Raw genomic sequence first — 19,111 nt, 5'->3', positions numbered from 1 at the left:
GGGCTCCTAAGCTTAGGTTTCGGACACAAGCAAAGGAAAACCTAAGCAGCCCAACTAGGGGGTTGTGTCCTCTCTAGACCAGTGGGAGGGAGCCAATCGGACTACGCGGAGGATATAAATTGCACAGCAAAGGTTTTCTTGGAAGATTATCTGCAAAGGGAGGCGGGAAGTAACCTGCGCCTATCTTCTGAGTTTTCCTCCTTTTTGCCTTTGAGACCAGTAATCGCTCCCGCCAGCTCAAGATCAGCTCCTCTTCCAGTCTCTTTCTGTCAATCCTGCCCGTGCCCCCTTCTTTGCATTCGTATCCCCTTCCCCAAGTCCGCTCCAAACCAATCCGGAGACTCGACTCTGCCCCCGGACTTCAGACTAAATCCGTTCCTCGGCTCGGCAAAGCATCTGTGCACGTCCCTTCCCACTTGCTCGGCCAATCGCTGGCCTCGGCCCCACCCCTTTGGGCTTCTCACGCCACCAATCCGCGCCTTTTGTCCCGCCCCCTACCCGGGAGTCCGCCAATCCCGCCCTTCGGAAATCGTGGTCTGGTATCCAGCTGCTGGAGCGGGTCGCGCTGGAGGGGGGCGGAGGCGGAAGTGGCGGTGCCGGGCCCGGGGAGTAGGAAGAAGCCGGGGCTGTAACCGGAGTGGAGCGGCTGCCAGCCGAGGAGCAGGCGCGGCCGCGGCGCCATATTGCGGCTCTCAGCGGCCGCGACCGAGTCATGGCCGAGACCTACGGTGAGGGTGGTGGGCCGAAGCCGGGGTCCTGGGTCTGGGCCCAGGGAGGATGCGGCCTGTGGGAATGGGCGGGGCTTTGTAGATCAGGGGGCGGGGTCTGGTGTTATGGAGGCAGGGCCTAAGTGGATGCTGGGAGGGGTTTAGTGGGTCTGAGGCTGAGCTTAATCGATTTAGGTGGAGCCTGAGGGTCTGGTGCGTGGGTTAAATAGATCTGGGGCGGGATTTGAGGGAGCTGGTCCTTAGGGGTTCAGGGAGGCCTTGAGGGAAGAGGTGGGCCTTAATAGATCTGGGCGGAGCCTGAGTGAAGGGGCGGGGCTGACTGCGTGAATGGCAGGAGTCCGGCTTATGGGCTAGAGGGAACACTGGATGGAAGCTCGGGACCGTGGGGCTGCTCTGGCTGGAGAGAGCTCTGGAATGGGTTTGGGTATGGGCTGTCCTTGAGTTAGGGGCAGGACTTAGTGGCAAGGGGTGGGGCTTATGCATGAGAATGGAGCCAGGGTCTGGGCAGAGGGAGGGAAGGAGAGGTCGGGAAGTGGAAAATCAGTAGGGATGCACCACAGGAGGTGGTGATTGGAGGCGGAGGAAGCGCAGGTTTAGGAGTCAGAGGGAGCCGCATTCGTTCAACAAATACAGAAGAGAAGAGTGCAAAGACCCTGAGGTGAGAACCAGCTTGTCGTTTTCAGGGAATAGACTGAAGGTCAGGAGCTATAGTGGAGTGAATGAGTCAGAGGGTGGTAGGAGGTGAAGAGGAACAAGGGCTAGATGGTAGTCCTTGTTTAAATAGCTTTCAAGAGACTTTAGCGATGAAATAGCTAAGATCTGGGACTCTGGAGCCCTTGGTCTAGGTTTGAATCTCACTTCTGCCCAGCTCTGTCACTTGGGGCAAGTCAGTTAACCTCTCTGGTCTGTTTCCTCATCTGGAAAATGGGAATAATTTTTAGGCTACCTCCCTCATAGAGTTTTCCTGAGGATGATGTGAGCTGTTGATGTGAGTAAAGACCTTTAGAGCTGTTCCTGGCCCACAACAACACACAATTGACCTATGTAACAAACCTGCACATGTGGGCTGGGCATGGTGGCTCATGCCTGTAATCCCAGCACTTTGGGAGGCCAAGGTGGGCGGATCACCTGAGGTCGGGAGTTTGAGACCAGCCTGACCAACATTGAGAAACCCCGTCTCTACTAACAGTACAAAATTAGCTGAGCATGGTGGCACATGCCTGTAGTCCCAGCTGCTCAGGAGGCTGAGGCAGGAGAATTGCTTGAACCTGGGAGGTGGAGGTTGCGGTGAGCCAAGATCGCGCCATTGCACCCCAGCCTGGGCTACAAAGAGTGAAACTCTGTCTCGAAAAAACAAAAACAAGGACAAAAAAACCCTGCGCTTGTATCCCCTGAACCTAAAATAAAAGTTGAAAAAAATATATAGAATGTACCTGGCACATGGCAAGTACTACATAAGAGTTATCTGTTACTGTTACCTATTGGTTTGTTTCTGCCTATGTCTGTTTCTCTCCCTCTAACTGTGATGGTTGAGAGACAGATTGGATTGGAATCCATCTTTTTCCCTGTATCTTTCTCTCCCTGTGGGTATCCCTGATTTTGGCTCCATCTGGTCAGACTTCCTCTTCAAATTCCTGGTGATTGGCAGTGCAGGAACTGGCAAATCATGTCTCCTTCATCAGTTCATTGAGAATAAGTGTGAGTTTCCTGCAGTGGTCCTGGGAACCCTGAGCTGTGGTTATTATGGGCATGGTGTGGGCTGGTGGGCAGCTGGTGGGGAGGGCAGGGCTGGCCATAGGTACAAGTCCAGTCCTGTCTTTTTGGTCCTTGCTTTGTCATATGTCCTTTACTAGGTTCTCCTTGACCTCAGTCACTCCAGCAATGAGAATGGGTTTGTAGAGACTGAGAAGGCCTTGGAGGATGGGGGATCCTCTGAGCTGCCTCCTCTCTCCCTGCACTGCCCCTTCTGTTCCTCCCACTCCCAGTCAAACAGGACTCCAACCACACGATCGGCGTGGAGTTTGGATCCCGGGTGGTCAACGTGGGTGGGAAGACTGTGAAGCTACAGATTTGGGACACGGCTGGCCAGGAGCGGTTTCGGTAGGTGGGCTGGGCTCCCAAGGGTGATGAGGAGAGAGAGAGAGAAGGAAAGAGAGAGAGAGATGTGTGTGTAGAGTCACTTGGAGACACTGAGAGGGCAGACAAGGCAGAGAGAGAGAGAAGAGACACTGTAGTTAACAGGTATATATATCCAAGGAGAGAGGGAGTACTGGAGAGAAAGAGATGGTGGAAGAAAAAGAGGTAGGGGCCAGGTGCAGTGGCTCATGCCAGTAATCCCCGTGCTTTGGGAGGCCAAGGTGGGAAGATTGCCTGAGCCCAGGAGTTCAAGACCAGCCTGGGCAACATAGCGAGACCCCATCTCAAAGAAAGAAAAAGAGATAGAGAAAAGTGGCTTGGGGAGGGGGTGAGGGATAGAGACTGAGAGACACTGAAACAGAAAGAGAAGGGGAAACTTGGGAGACACACACCCAGAAAGGAAAAGAGCAAGAGAGACAGAGACTAAGAGAGTTGAAGAGAATGATAAGAGAGATAAGGAGGCCTGGCACAGTGGCTCACACCTATAATCCCAGCACTTCAGGAGGCTGAGGCGAGCGGATCACTTGAGGTCAGGACTTCGAGACCAGCCTGCCACCATGGTGAAACCCTGTCTCTACTAAAAATACAAAAAAATTTTAGCTAGGCTGTGCTGGTGGATGCCAGTTACTCGGGAGGCTGAGGCAGGAGAATTGCTTGAACCTGGGAGGCACAGGTCGCAGTGAGTCAAGATCGCACCAGTTCTCCCCAGCTGGCGTGACAGAGCGAGACTCTGTCTCAAAAATAAATAAATAAATAAATAAATAAATAAATAAATACATACATACATACATACATACATACATACATAAAGGAGGTGAGGAGACACAGAGAAACAGAGGTCAGAGGCAGAGAGGGAGACAGGGCAAGTCGGACAGGTGTAGTTGGACATTGAATGAATGAATGCATTGATTTATGGAAAGGCAAGGGTGAGCATGAGAGCCACAGAGATGGAACAGAAAGAGAGACAGCGAGAAATAGGGAACTGAAGGCACACAGGCCAAGGCAGGAGAACCGCTTGAGTCCAGGAGTTTGAGACCAGCCTGGGCAACATTGTGAAATCCCATCTTTCCAAAAGAGAAATGGAGAAATGGACGTGTTGTGGGAGAGGAAGAGGGAAATGCATAGGGCTCAACACGTGGTAGGTCTTCAGGAAATGACTGCAGAAAAGTTGATCGACACATAGAAACCTTAGGCGAGTCTGAGAAACAGAGACAGAGAGCAGGGAGAGAAATAGAGGGAATTCAGTCCATGGAAAAGTGTGATCTGTGGCAGCACTTAGTAGCTGGTGAGTTAATACTTGTGTATGGATTCACTGCCTGAGGTGCACAGAGCCCAGAGGCAGAGAGAGGGGCTGAAGGATAGACAGGTGTGTGGCATGGGCTAGGTTTACGGTGAGTGCTTAGTACATGCTTGTGGAATGATTGCATGAGTTCCAGAAGGACCCAGACTGGTGAGACTGAGAATGCAGAGTTGGCTACACTGGGAAGGAGCCTCCACCTGACACAGCAGGACGATGATAAGCAGATGTTGCATAGCGCTTGGGCAGGGCCAGGCAAGGGGAGATTTGCTCAGAAAATGTTGAATGAACGAATGCACAAATGCATGGGAAGGCAAAAGTAAGCATGGGAGAGCCAGAGAGATGAAACAAACAAACAAAAAAGACAGGGAGAAATAGGAAATTCAATAGGGCCAGCCACGGCGGCTCACACCTATAATCCCTGCACTTTGGGAGGCCTAGGCGGGTGGATCACTTGAGGTCAGGAGTTCAATATCACACTGGCCAGCATGGCGAAACCCCATCTCTACTAAAAATACAAAAATTAACTAGACGTGGCAGTGCATGCTTGTAATCCCAGCTACTTGGGAGGCTGAGGCAGGAGAATCACTTGCATCCGGGGGGCAGAGGTTGCAGTGAGCCGAGATCATGCCATTGCACTTCAGCCTGGGTGAAAGAGCAAAACTCCATCTCAATCAATCAATCAATCAATCAATAAAAGACACGTAGGGCTGGGCACAGTGGCTCACGCCTGTAATCCCAGCACTTTGGGAGGCCGAGGTGGGCGGATCACTTGAAGAGTTTGAGATCAGACTGGCCAACATGGTAAAACCCTATCTCTAGGAAAAATACAAAAATTAGCCGATGTGGTGGCATGCATCCGTAATCCTGGCTACTCAAGAGGCTGAGGTGGGAGAATTGCCTGAACTGAGGAAGTGGCGGTTGCAGTGGTTGCAGTGAGCCGAGATCATGGCGCACTGCAGCCTGGGAAACAGAGTGAGACTCTTACTAAAAAAAAAAAGGCACATAGGTTAAGGCAGGAGAATCACTTGAGCCCAGGAGTTAGAGACCAGCCTGGGCAACCTAGCGAAGCCCCATCTTTACAAAAAATATTAAGAAATTAGCCAGGTGTGGTGGTGCACACGTGTAGTCCCAGATACTCCAGAGGCTGAGGTGGGAGGATCCCTCCCCTGGGAGACTGAGCCCAGGAGTTCGAGGATGCAGTGAGCCAAGATCGTGCCACTGCACTCCAACCTGGGCTACAGAGCAAGACCATCAAAAAAATAAAAAATAAAAATAAAAAAAAGACACACATGTAAGAGACACAGAGAGAAAAAGAGACCAATGGAAAGACAGGGACACAGGGAGAGACAAAGACAGGGAGACTTACAGACAGAGGCAGCTGGCCAGCTAAGTGAGATAGAAGCTGAGAGAGGCAAAGAGAGAGGGACTGCAAGGATGCAAAAACAGAGAGGAATTGCATGGCGACTCGACCAAGGCCAGGTTTTGGGGGATGGGCCAGCAGTGAAGGGGGGCCTCCGAACCACCAGTCTCTCTCTGCAGAGGGGGGCATTCTCAGGGCAGATCCCAGCCTTGGGGGTGACTGGGTCCCCCTGGCCCCACAGGTCGGTGACACGGAGTTATTACCGAGGGGCGGCTGGAGCCCTGCTGGTGTACGACATCACCAGGTGGGTGCCCGGGGTAGGTGGGGCAGGGCATGGGGGGGCTCCTCTCTGCACTGCCTCCCTCCCCTCTCCCTTCTCCACAGCCGGGAGACGTACAACTCACTGGCTGCCTGGCTGACGGATGCCCGCACCCTGGCCAGCCCCAACATCGTGGTCATCCTCTGTGGCAACAAGAAGGACCTGGACCCTGAGCGGGAGGTCACTTTCCTGGAGGCCTCCCGCTTTGCCCAGGAGAATGGTGAGGGCTGTGTCGTGGACCAGGTGGTGGTGGGGGTGGACAGTCCACAGGGACCATGGGTTTACTGGCTCTGAGTGGCTGTGCCCAGCAGGGGAACGTGGAGGTTCAGAGGTCTGGGTTCAAAATTGAGTGTTGGCTGGATGTGGTGGCTCACACCTGTAATCCCAGCAGTTTGGGAGGCCAAAGTGGGAGGATTGCTTGAGCCCAGGAGTTTGAGACCAGCCTGGACAACATAGTGAGATCCTATCTCTACAAAAAATTTTAAAAATTAGGTGGGTGTGGTGGCTTAGACCTGTAGTCCCAGCTACAGTGGAGGCTGAGGCAGGAGGATCACCTGAGCCTGAGAGTTTTTAAGACTTCAGTGAGCCGTGATCACGACATTGTACTCTAGTCTGGGAGACAGAGCAAGACCCTGTCTCCAAAAAAACAAGCAAACAAACAAAAAGCCTAAGTGTTGCCTCCAGTGAGCTGTGTGATTACACTGGTTCTCAGTGTCCTCATCTGGAAAGTGGGATCACAGTGTTTCTGCCTCACAGTGTGCTGTGACGATTAAGGGAGATTGTCTGTGGAAAGTCCTCAGCACCTGCCACAGAGCAGGTGCTAGATTAATGTTGGCTGCTAAGGTTTCGTCTACAGTGGGGAGGCAGCACAGGGGTATTGGTTTAATTAATTGTTTTATTATATATATATATATATATTTTTTTTTTTGAGACGGAGTCTGGCTCTGTCGCCCAGGCTGGAGTGCAGTGGCCAGATCTCAGCTCACTGCAAGCTCCGCCTCCCGGGTTCCCGCCATTCTCCTGCCTCAGCCTCCCGAGTAGCTGGGACTACAGGCGCCCGCCTCGTCGCCCGGCTAGTTTTTTGTATTCTTTAGTAGAGACGGGGTTTCACCGTATTAGCCAGGATGGTCTCGATCTCCAGACCTCGTGATCCGCCCGTCTCGGCCTCCCAAAGTGCTAGGATTACAGGCTTGAGCCACCGCGCCCGGCCATGTTTTATTATATTTTATTTTATCTATTTTTTCCTCCTACCGCACCTTCCTGGGTATTGATTTAATGTAGAGATTGCAACCCCAGATGGCCCTAGGTGAAAGGCAGTTTTTCGTTTTCTTTTTTTTTTTTTTTTTTTTGAGACGGAGTCTTGCTCTGTTACCCAGGCTGGAGTACAGTGGCGCAATCTCAGCTCACTGCAACTTTTACCTCCTGGGTTAAAGTGATTCTTCTGCCTCAGCCTCCCGAGTAGCTGGGACTACAGGCACATGCCACCACACATTTTTGTATTTTTAGTAGAGACGGGGTTTCACTATATTGGCCAGGCTGATCTTGAACTCCTGACCTTGTGATCCGCCCGCCTCAGCCTCTCAAAGTGCTGGGATTACAGGTGTGAGCCACCACACCCGGCAAAAGGCACATTTTTGAATATAGGAGATGGGATGGGGTAGATTCTAGAGTAACAGGCACTAGCGTTAAGGGGAGTGCAGCATACTGACAACCCACACCAAAAGGCTTGCAAGGGCCAACCACAATGGCTCACACCTATAATCCCAGCATTTTGGGAGGCCAAGGTAGGAGGATCACTTGAGGTCAGGAGTTTGAGACCAGCCTGTGTAACAGAGGGAGACCCCACCTCTACAAAAAAAGAAAAAAAAAATAGCTGGGTGTGGTGGTATATGCCTGTGGTCCAGGCTACTCAGGAGGTTGAGGCAAGAGAATCACTTGAGCCCAGAAGTTCGAGGCTGCAGTGATCTATGATCGCACCACTGCACTCCAGCCTAGGGGACAGAGAGATACTTTGTCTCAAAGAAAAAAACAAAGAAAAAAGGTTTGCAAGTATAAACTCATTTGAAAACATTGTGTTGGCCAAACCACCCACATCTGGTGGCTTGAGATCTGCTTATGTTCCCCTGGTTTGCAACCTCCAGGTTTTAAAGGAGGTTTTGCCATCAGAGAGGTGTGGGTGTGAATCCAGCTCTGATTTTCTGACTGTGGGACCTTGTCACGAGGCTGATGGGTAGACTCTGGTTGGTCTGTGCCTGTCCTAGATGGTGCTAGGGACACAGTGTTGGAGACAGCCCTAGGCCCAACCTGGATGGAGCTCACAGTTCAGTGGCTGGGGGTGGAAGGACAGACCCACTTGCCAGTGACAGCCCAGAAAGGTCAGGGCTTGATGGCGAAGCACCGGGAGAGAGGGGTGAGAGCCAGCAGGGGAGAGCCCCAGAGGGGTCAGGGCCAGGACTAGGGGAGCAGGCAGAGGGATTGGGGTGGGATGGAGAACACAGGCAGAGGGGTCAGGGCTGGGATAGGGCAGGCACAGGTACAGGGGTCAGGTGGGATGAGGGGGCACAGGGAGAGGAGTTACATGGAATGGGGAGCATGAGCAGAGGGTTGGGGTGGGATGGGGAGCCCAGGTAGAGGGGTCAAGGCCAGGTTTGGGGGGCACAGGCAGAGTGGTTGCATGGGATGGGGGAGCATGGGCAGAGGGGTCGGGGTGGAATGGGGCAGGCCCAGGCAGAAGGGTCTGGGGGGTACAATGGGGACCCAGGCAGAGGGTTGGGGCCAGGATGAGGAGGCACAAACAGAGGGGTCAGGGCCAGGATAGGGGGCCACAAGAAGCTGTGGGAGCCCTAAGTAGGCACCTAACCCAGCCTAGGAAGTCAGGGAGGACTTCCTGGAGGAGGAGCTGTGTGAGCTGAGCTCTGAAGGAAGAGCTGGGTGGGCATATGGGGAAGCGGACATCAGTGGCAGGGAAATGGCATGCACAGAGGCCTGAGGTGAGGGTAAGCAGAGATGGAACATTGGAGGAACAGGATGAGAGTCAGCAGTTGAGAGCTCAGTGGAGGGTGGGGACTGACTGGGGCCCTGACCTCAGAGTGTGTGCCCCTGCAGAGCTGATGTTTCTGGAGACCAGCGCTCTCACAGGTGAGAACGTGGAAGAGGCGTTCCTCAAGTGTGCCCGCACCATCCTCAACAAGATTGACTCAGGTGAGGCCCCGACCGGCCCGAGTGGGAGCAGAGGGCAGGCCTGGGGGTCTCCAGGCAACCAGTGCTGACCTCTCCCCTTCCCCGACAGGTGAGCTAGACCCCGAGAGGATGGGATCCGGCATTCAGTACGGGGATGCGTCCCTCCGCCAGCTTCGGCAGCCTCGGAGTGCCCAGGCCGTGGCCCCTCAGCCGTGTGGCTGCTGAGCCTTGCGGAGCCAGGTGGGACACTGGGGGCTCAGAGAGGCAGGGTGGTCTCTTGGGAATGGGGGAGGTGGTGCAGAGATAGACACTGAACGTGTCATGGCAAGAGAAACAGAGTGAGAGAGAAAGATGCAAAAACACATAAGCTAAAGGAGGCATCTGGCTGGGCGCAGCGGCCTGTAATCTCAGCACTTTGGGAGGCCCAGGTGGGCGGAGGCAGTTCATTGAGTGGGGGTGGAGGGACAGACCCACTTCCAGACAGTGACAGCTCAGAAAGGTCAGGGCCAGGCTGGGCACAGCGGCTCACACCTGTAATCCCTGCACTCTGGAAGGCTGAGGCGGGCGGATCACCTGAGGTTAGGAGTTCGAGACCAGTCTGGCCAACATGGTGAAACCCCCCTCTCTACTAGAAATACAAAAATTAGCCAGGTGTGGTGGCAGGCGCCTGTAATCCCAGCTACTTGGGAAGTTGAGGCAGGAGAATTGCTTGAACCCAGGAGGTGGAGGTTGCAGTGAGCTGAGGTCACGCCATTGCACTCTAGCCTGGGTGATAAGAGCGAGACTTCATCTCAAAAAAAAAAAAAAAAAAGAAAGGTCAGGACCAGATGGGGAAGCACGGGGAGACTGGGGGAGATGGGTCAGAGCCAGCAGGGGAGAGGCCCAGGGGGTCAGGGCCAGGGTTGGGGCACAGGCAGAGGGATCAGGGGTGGGGTAGGGCAGGCAGAGGGGGCAGGGTGGGATGAGGGGACACAGGTAGAGGGGTTGCATGTGATGCGGGGGGGATACTTAAGGTCAGGTGTTCGAGACCAGCCTGGCCAACATGGTGAAACCCCTTCTCTACTAAAAATACAAAAATTAGCCAGGCGTGGTGGTACATGCCTATATTCTCAGCTACTTGGGAGGCTGAGGCAGGAGAATCACTTGAACCTGGGAGGTGGAGGTTGCAGTGAGCCAAGATTTAGCCATTGCATTCCAGGCTGGGCGACAAAGCAAGATTCTGTCTCAAAAAAAAAAGGGGCGGGACATCTTCCGGGCCACAGGGAATCCACCTGTCCCCTGCAGCTCTAGGCCAGCTTCTTGCCCTAGACCTTGACCCTTCCATTCATAGTTCTCCAACGATTTATTGAGCGCCTGCTGTGTGCCAGGCCCTGCTCAAGGCACTGGGGCTATGGCAGGGAGTAAAACAGGCTCCCATCCTCATGGTGCTGACATTCTCTTTGGAGGAGACAGGTGATAAACGAGATGTAAGTCGGCTGGGTGCAGTAGCTCACACCTGTAATCCCAGCACTTTGGCAGGGTGAGATGGGAAGATCACTTTGAGACCAGGCTGGGCAACAAAACAACCTTATCTCCACAAAAAGCTTTTTAAAATTAGTCAGGCATGGTAGTGTGCACTGGAGTCCCAGCTGCTCAGGAGGCTGAGGTGGGAGGATGACTTGAGCCCAGGAGTTTGAGGCTGCAGTGAGCTGTGACCACGCACCACTGCACTTCAGCCTGGGTGACAGAACGAGACTGTCTCAAAAAAAAAAAGAAAAAAAAAAAAGAAAAGAAATACATAAGTAAAGTATGTAGTAGTGAGGAAGGTAAGAACTATGGAGAAAAATAAAACAAGCACAAATGGGTGGATAGGGTGGAGGAGTGTAGTTTTTTTTTCTTTGAGACGGAGTATTGCTCTGTCACCCAGGATGGAGTGCTGTGGCATGATCTCGGCTCCCTGCAACCTCCGCTTCTGGGGTTCAAGTGATTCTCCTGCCTCAGCCTCATGAGTAGCTGAGATTACAGGTGACTATCACCATGCCCGGCTAATTTTTTGTATTTTTAGTAGAGATGGGGTTTCACCATGTTGGCCAGGCTGGTCTCAAACTCCTGACCTCAAGTGATCCACCCACCCTCGGCCTACTAAAATGTTGGGATTACAGGCGTGAGTCACTGCGCCTGGCCAAGAGTGTACTTTTTTTTTTTTTTCTTTTGAGACGGAGTTTCACTCTTGTTGACCAGGCTGGAGTGCAATGGCTCAATCTTGGCTCACCGCAACTTCTGCCTCCCGGGTTCAAGCAATTCTCCTGCCTCAGTCTCCTGAGTAGCTGGGATTACAGGCATGTGCCACCACGCCTGGCTAATTTTGTATTTTTAGTAGAGACGGGGTTTCTCCATGTTGGTCAGGCTGGTCTGGAACTCCTGACCTCAGGTGATCTGCCCGCCTTGGCCTTCCAAAGTGCTGGGATTACAGGTGTGAGCCACTGTACCCGTCCTTTTTTTCTTTTTCCTTTCTTTTTTTTTTTTTTGAGATGGAGTCTCGCTCTGTCACCATGCTGGAGCGCAGTGGCGTGATCTTGGCTCACTGCAACCTCTGCCTCCTGGGTTCAAGCGATTCTCCTGCCTCAGCCTCCCGAGTAGGTAGGACTACAGGTGTGTGCCACCATGCCCAGCTAATTTTTGTATTTTTAGTAGAGACGGTTTCACCATGTTGGCCAGGTTGGTTTCGATCTCCTGACCTCGTGATCCGCCCACCTCAGCCTCCCAAAGTGCTGGGATTACAGGTGTCAGCCACTGCACCTAGCCTAGAGTGTACTTTTAAACAAGATGATGGAAGCCTCACTGAGAAGATGACATTTGAGTAAAGGAGGGGAGATAGGGAGGCCTGTGGGGATCTGGGGCAAGAGCGTTGGCTGAGAGCACAGCAAGTGCAACGCTGCTAGTGAGGTGCATGCCTGGCGTGGGTGAGGGTAACCGAAGCAGCCAGTGTGGGCATCATGGAGGACCTGTGTGTGTTTTGCGGGTACAGCATGAGATGGGGTCAGGGGTTGGAGGAAGCAGATCAGTTAGGGCTTGTAGGCCCTGGGGAAGCCTCTGGCTTATACCCTGTGTGGGAGCCACGGGAAGCTTCTGAACAGAGGAGGGACAGGATCCGATTCAGGGGTTCATAGAGTTCCTCTGCCTGCATAAAGAGAAGCGGCTGTGAGGGGCAGAGGGGGTCACCAGGACACCAGAGAGGAAGCTGCTGCAAAGTCCAGGGGAGAAATGGTGGAGGACAGGACGAGGGGGCGGGCAGAGGAATGGCTGAGAAGGGAATAGGGTCCATGTCCTCCCTAGACTCTTTGTCTTCCAGTTTTGGCCAATCTTTTTTTTTTTTTCTTTGGTCCTGTCTTTTTTTTTTTTTTTTTGAGACAGAGTTTCACTCTTGTTGCCCAGGCTGGAGTGCAATGGCACGATCTCGGCTCACCACAACCTCCACCTCCCAGGTTCAAGCAATTCTCCTGCCTCAGCCTCCGTAGTAGCTGGGATTATAGGCGTGTGCCACCACGCCCGGCTAATTTTTGTATTTTTAGTAGAGATGGGGTTTCTCCATGTTGGTCAGGCTGGTCTCGAGCTCCCGACCTCAGGTGATCCACCCACCTCAGCCTCCCAAAGTGCTGGGATTACAGGCATGAGCCACCATGCCCGGCTGGTCCTGTCTTTTTTATTATTATTTTTTTGAGACAGAGAATCGCTTTGTTACCCAGGCTAGAGTGCAGTGGCATGATCTTGGCTCACTGCAAGCTCTGCCTCCCGGGTTCATGCCGTTCTCCTGCCTCAGCCTCCCGAGTAGCTGGGACTACAGGCGCCCGCCACCATGCCCGGCTAATTTTTTGTATTTTTTTTAGTAGAGACGGGGTTTCACCGTGTTAGCCGGGTTGGTCTCGATCTCCTGACCTTGTGATCCACCTGCCTCGGGTTCCTAAAGTGTTGGGATTACAGGCGTGAGCCATTTTTTTGTTTTGTTTTGTTTTAGAGAGAATCTCACTGTCACCCAGGCTGTAGCGCAGTGGCACCATCTTGGCTCACTGTGACCTCCACCTCCTGGGTTCAAGTGAATCTCCTGCCTCAGCCTCCCAAGTAGCTGGGATTACAGGCGTGTACCACCATGGCCAGCTAATTTTTTTTGTTTTGTTTTGTTTTTTGAGACAGAGTCTCACTCGGTTACCCAGGCTGGAGTGCAGTGGCACGGTCTCGGCTCATTGCAACCTCCGCCTCCTGGGTTCAAGCGAGTCTTCTGCCTCAGCCTGCCAAGTAGCTGGGACTACAGGCACGTGCCACTATGTCTGGCTAATTTTTTGTATTTTTAGTAGAGACGGGGTTTCACCATGTTAGCCAGGATGGTCTCGATCTCCTGACCTCATGATCCACCCGCCTTGGCCTCCCAAAGTGCTGGGATTACAGGTGTGAGCCACTGCACCTGGTCAATTTTTGTATTTTTAATACAGATGGGTTTTGCCATGTTCGTGAGGCTGGTGTCAAACTCCTGACCTCAGGTGATTCACCCGCCTTGGCGTCCCAAAGTGCTGGAATTACAGGCCTGAGCCACTGCGCCCAGCCAATCCTGTCTCCTTTTGATGCGGCCACTGGGTCTTTCTAACACACACATCTGCTCCTCTCACTCCCTTGTTCAAAACCATCCATGCCTCTCAGGGTCCCAGGACACAGCTGAACTCCTCAGCCTGGTGTTTGACCCTCTGCAGGGACTGGCCCCTGCCAGCCCAGCCTCACCAGCCTCAGCCACTTGTCCGTCTCCCTCCCTCTCAGGCCACTCCAGCCACACTGACGTTCTTCCCATTCCTCTGGGCCCTTGCTCATGCTGGGCCTCTGCCTGCAACACCATTCCTACCCTATTTTCCCTGGCAACCTCCTTCCCTCCTCCAGGAAGCACTACTTGTTCCTCCATGCTTGGTCCAAACTTTTTTTTATTTTTATTTTTGAGATAGAGTCTCACTCTGTCACCCAGGCTGGAGTGCAGTGGCGTGATCTCAGCTCACCGCAACCTCTGCTCCTGGGTTCAAGCAATTCTGGTGCCTCAGCCTCCTGCGTAGCTGGGACTATTGGCACCGGCCACCAACGCCTGCTAATTTTTTGTATTTTTAGTAGAGACAGGGTTTCACCATGTTGGCCAGCTGCTCACAAACTCCTGGCCCCAAGTGATCCACCCACCTCAGCATCCAAAGTGCTGGGATTATAGGCGTGAGCCACCGCACCCGGACAGACTTCTGAACAGGCTTTCAAAACCCCGCAGGATTTGGTCCCATCCCCCCCTCTCTTGGGGATGTGTATGTCTTGCCAATTCTCCCTTCTATACTTCATGCTCAATCCCCTCCCAGCCCTTGGCAGCTCCAGGGTGGGACAGGTGGGGAACAGGTGGTTAGACCTTGGATCTACTTGGAAGGCAGAGCTAACATGATTTCCTCATGGAATGGATGTGTAATCTGAAAGAGAGAGAGGAATCAAGGATGATGTCTTCAGAAAGTGCTCTCTTGTCCTTCCAGGACTTTGCACCTGCTGTGCCTGAGCAAGAAGTTTGCTTATCTGTAAAATGAGGCTAATAATAGCACCTGCTTCTATAGATGTTGAGAAGAAAATAAGTTAATTCACGAAAATGCTCAGAATGGCGCCTTATGGTCAAGACTTGATCGATGAGGGCTGTTTTTAAAGTTTTTTTCTTATCCATCTTTGGGCTGAGCTCAAAGGAATGGGTGTGTCCTCTTCACCTCAGGGCGTAGCAGAGACTCTGTCCTAGAGTTTGCCCTCAGTAGGTCAAATGTAACAAGGCAAGGCTTTTTCACACTTTGTTGACTGCAATCTGCAGGAAGAAATATATTTTATGTGTTGATCTAGGACTGACTGTAGAAGATCCCACCCACATATAAAACTCAAACACATTTTCCTACCACCAGCATTCTTTCATTTTTTGGCACTGAAGCGAAAGTCACATAACATACATTTACGTGACTTTTCAGAGTGTACAATTCAATGGCATTTAGTACATCCACAGGGTTGTGCAATCACCACCTCTGTGTTTTTCCAGAATGTCTTCTTTTCTTTCTTTCTTTTTTTTTTTTGAGACAGAGTCTCGCTCTGTTACCCAGGATAGAGTGCAGTAGAGCCATCTTGGCTCACTGCAACCTCCGCCTCCTGGGTTCAAGCGATTCTCCTGCCTCAGCCTCTGGAGTAGCTATAATTACAGGCATGTACCACCACACCCACCTAATTTTTGTATTTTTAGTAGAGTCGGGGTTTGACCACGTTAGCCAGGCTGGCTCGAACTCCTGACCTCAGGTGATCCACCCGCCTCGGCTTCCCAAAGTGCTGGGGTTACAGGTGTGAGCCACCGCGCCCGGCCTCAGGACGTTTTCATTACCCTAAAAGGAAACCCCATACTTATTAAGCAGTCACTCTCCATTCCCCCAGCCCCTGGCAACTACCAATTTGTTTTCTGTCTCTCTTGTCCAATAGAATATTTTTTTGCTTTACCTTTTTTTTGAGAAGGTTCTCACTTTGTCACCCAGGCTGGAGTGCCGTGGCACCATCTCAGCTCACTGCAGCCTTGACCTCCTGGGCTCATGGGAAGTCATCTTCCCATCTCAGCCTCCCAAGTAACTGGGACTACTGGTGTGCACCACCACGCCCGGCTAATTTTTGTATTTTTATTTTTTGAAGAGATGGGGTTTCACTATGTTGCTCAGGCTGGTCTCGAACTCCTGAGCTTAAGTGATTCACCCACCTCAGCATTCCTGTAAGTGCTGGAATTACAGGTGGGAGCCACCATGCCTGGCCTCTTTTCCTTTTTTCTTTTCTTTCTTTTTTTTTTTTTTTTTTTGAGATATGGTCTCACTATGTTAGCCAGGTTGGTCTTAAACTCCTGGCCTTGCTGGGTGTGGTTGCTCACGCCTGTAATCCCAGCATTTCGGGAGACTGAGGCGGGCAGATCACAAGGTCAGGAGTTCGAGACCAGGGTGACCAACATGGTAAAACCCCATCTCTACTAAAAATACAAAAATTAGCTGGGCGTGGTGGCATGCGCCTGTAATCCCAGCTACTCAGGGGGCTGAGGCAGAGGAATCGTTTGCTCCCTGGAAGCGGAGGTTGTAGTGAGCCGAGATCGCGCCACTGCACTCCAGCATGGGTGACAGAGCGAGACTCCGTCTCAAAAAAAAAAAAAAAAAAAAAACCCAAACCAAAACAAAAAAAACTCCTGGCCTCAGGCAATCCTCTACCTCAGCCTCCCAAAGTGCTAGGATTACAGACATAAACCACTGAGCCCAGCCAACCAATATATCTTTTTAAATTATTATTATTATTTTTTGAGATGGAGTTTTGCTCATGTCGCCCAGGCTGGAGTGCAATGATGTGATCTCGGCTCACTGCAACCTCTGCCTCCCGAGTTCAAGTGATTTCCCTGCCTCAGCCTCCCTAGCAGCTGGGATTACAGGTGTCCGCCACCATGCCCAGCTAATTTCTTTGTATTTTTATTAGAGACAGGGTTTCAACATGTTGTCCAGGCTGGTTTCAAACTCCTGACCTCAGGTGATGCACCTGCATTTAAAAAAATTTTTTTTTTTTTAAATAATGTTTTAATTTTGTAGAGACAGTGTCTGTGTTGCCCAGGCTAGTCTTGAACTCCTGGGCCTAAGTGATCCTCTCCTGCCTTTACCTCCCAAAGTGCTAGGATTATAGGTGTGAGCCAATGCACCCGCCCAACCAATAGAATATTCGTATTATGTATGACGCACTCTGATACTTGCTGTTCTATGCTATTCTATTTGAATTTAAAAATTGGTCAAGGCCCACCAAACTGATTTCCCCACCAAGGTAGTGACACACGTTAGAATTACCTGGAGAACTTTAAAATATACTGATGCCCAGGCCTCACCCCAGAGATTCTGAAGTGGTTTCAGGACTTTTTTCTTTTACTTAATTAAAACATAACTAGAGATGGGGTCTCACTATGTTGCCCAGGCTGGTCTCAAACTTCTAGCCTCAAGCGATTCTCCCGCCGTGGCCTCCCAAAGTGCTGGGATTAAAGACATGAGCCAGCCAGTTTCAGCATTTCTGGAAGCTCCCAGTTAATGCTATATACAACCAAAGTGAGAAACACTAACCTAACGTCTCCCCAGTTTGGGGAACACTGAAATGAGACTTAGAGCCAGGATGGTCCAGGAACATAGAGGGACACAGAAAGATACAAAGGCAGGTTCATTTTATTTATTTATTTAATTTTTTTGGAGATAGTCTCCCTCTGTTACCCAGGCTGGAGTGCAGTGGTGTGATCTTGGCTCACTGCAACCTCTGCCTCCTGGGTTCAAGCTATTCTCCTGCCTCAGCCTGCCAAGCAGCTGGGACTCCAGGCGCCTGCCACCATGCCCGGTTAATTTTTGTATTTTTAGTAGAGATGGGGGTTTCACCATTGGCCATGCTGGTCTTGAACTCCTGACCTTGTGGTCTGCCCATCTCGGCCTCCCAAAGTGCTGGGATTACAGGTGTGAGCCACCGCGCCCGGCCTATTTATTTTTTTGAGACAGTCTCACTCTGTTGCCTAGGCTGGAGTGCAGTGGCACAATGTTGGCTCACTGTAACCTCCACCTCTCAGGCTCAAGCCATCTTCCCACCTCAGCCCCCCAGGTAGCTGGGACTACTGGTGCATGCCACTACACCTGGCTAATGTTTATATTTTTTTGTAGAGATGGGGTTTCGTGGTGTTGCCTAGGCTGGTCTTAAACTTCTGGGCTCAAGCAATCCTCCTGCCTTGGCTTCCCACAGTGCTGGGATTACAGGCGTAAGCCACTGCGTTCAGCCAGATTCATGATATTTAGATGTTGAAATGTGGCTTTACAGACTTAGACAGAAAGAGGAAAAAACAACAACAACAACAAAATACAGACTTAGACAGCTTTCTGAGGCAAACAAACAGGGAGATGCAGGTACCCTCAGCGCAAGCCCCAAATTACCTGCAGGGGAGAGACGGAAAATCAGACAATGTAGAAACTGGGAGAAGAAAGGTATGGACAGACCCATGCAGATAGGAGGGCAGGGAAATACCTGGAAATGAGATAGAGACCAGCTGGACAGACCCCAGGGACCCTGCAGGTCACCACACCCTTCTCTTTCAGCTCACCTGTTCTTCAGGACCAGCCCTGCCCTTCCGGCTGGGGCCCAGGCCCAGGCTCTGAGAGGCCGTGTCCCAACCTGCCCTGGCCCCGGAGAAGCTGCGCCGCCACCTGTCCCCCTTCCTTGGTGGGGCCTGGCTTTGGGGCAAGACTGAGCCACGGGGGAAGGGGGATCCTGTACCTGCTGCTGCTTCCTCTGTCTTGGCTAACCTCTGTCCCCCTGAACCCCTAACCATACCCCAAGAGCTCCCAAAGCCTAAGACCAGGGTTATTTGTCCCTACCTCCCCGCCTGGCCCTGCTGTTGCTAGTACCTGTTATTTATTACCTGGAGGCCTGTCCAGCACCCACCCTACCCCCATAAAGCATTGTTTACACCTGTGTCTTGGCCTCCATTATTCTGAGATGGCAGGGAGATGGAAGAGGTCCCTGATGGAAGAATCAAATGTCATGGTGTTTGGGGGCCTTGTTTCTGTTTTTTGTTTGTTTGTTTTGAGATGGGAGTTTCCTTCTTGTTGCCCAGGCTGGAGTGCAATGGCACGATCTTGGCTCACCACAACCTCCACCTCCCGGGTTCAAGAGATTCTCCTGCCTCAGCCTCCCGAGTAGCTGGGATTACAGGCATGTGCCACCATGCTTGGCTAATGTTGTATTTTTAGTAGAGACATGGTTTCTCCATGTCGGTCAGGCTGGTCTCAAACTCCCGACCTCAGGTGATCCACCTGCCTCGGCCTCCCAAAGTGCTGGGATTACAGGTGTGAGCCGCCGGCATGGCCTTGGGGGCCTTGTTTCCTGATTGGACATGGTGTGGGGTATACCAAGCATGATGACTCAGGTGCCTGTTGCGGAGGGAGGGAATTTGTTACTGTGTGGACAGTTTGTGACAATCTGTGTTCTAAGCTCAAGTGTGTAAACATGCTGATGTCCCTGTGTTTGTGACATGTGTACATGTT

The 19,111-nt window shown here is 51.9% G+C and overlaps 1 protein-coding gene across 1 annotated transcript; it reads left to right on the top strand.

Moving 5' to 3' along the window:
* The first annotated feature begins 178 nt into the window (after positions 1-178).
* Positions 179-18,541, top strand: RAB4B (RAB4B, member RAS oncogene family). The gene is made up of 8 exons (XM_023229176.1): positions 179-728; positions 2,346-2,426; positions 2,714-2,828; positions 5,766-5,828; positions 5,909-6,063; positions 8,949-9,044; positions 9,133-9,263; positions 18,164-18,541. The coding sequence occupies exons 1-7, from the start codon at positions 713-715 to the stop codon at positions 9,246-9,248; spliced, it is 642 nt and encodes a 213-aa protein (XP_023084944.1). The 5' UTR covers positions 179-712; the 3' UTR covers positions 9,249-9,263; positions 18,164-18,541.
* Positions 18,542-19,111: the final 570 nt, after the last annotated feature.

This window comes from Piliocolobus tephrosceles, chromosome 21 (assembly GCF_002776525.5).
Source record: "Piliocolobus tephrosceles isolate RC106 chromosome 21, ASM277652v3, whole genome shotgun sequence".
Classification (NCBI taxonomy): domain Eukaryota; kingdom Metazoa; phylum Chordata; class Mammalia; order Primates; family Cercopithecidae; genus Piliocolobus; species Piliocolobus tephrosceles.
Note: the sequence above shows the minus strand (reverse complement) of the source record. Positions and strands in the feature narration are given on the sequence as shown.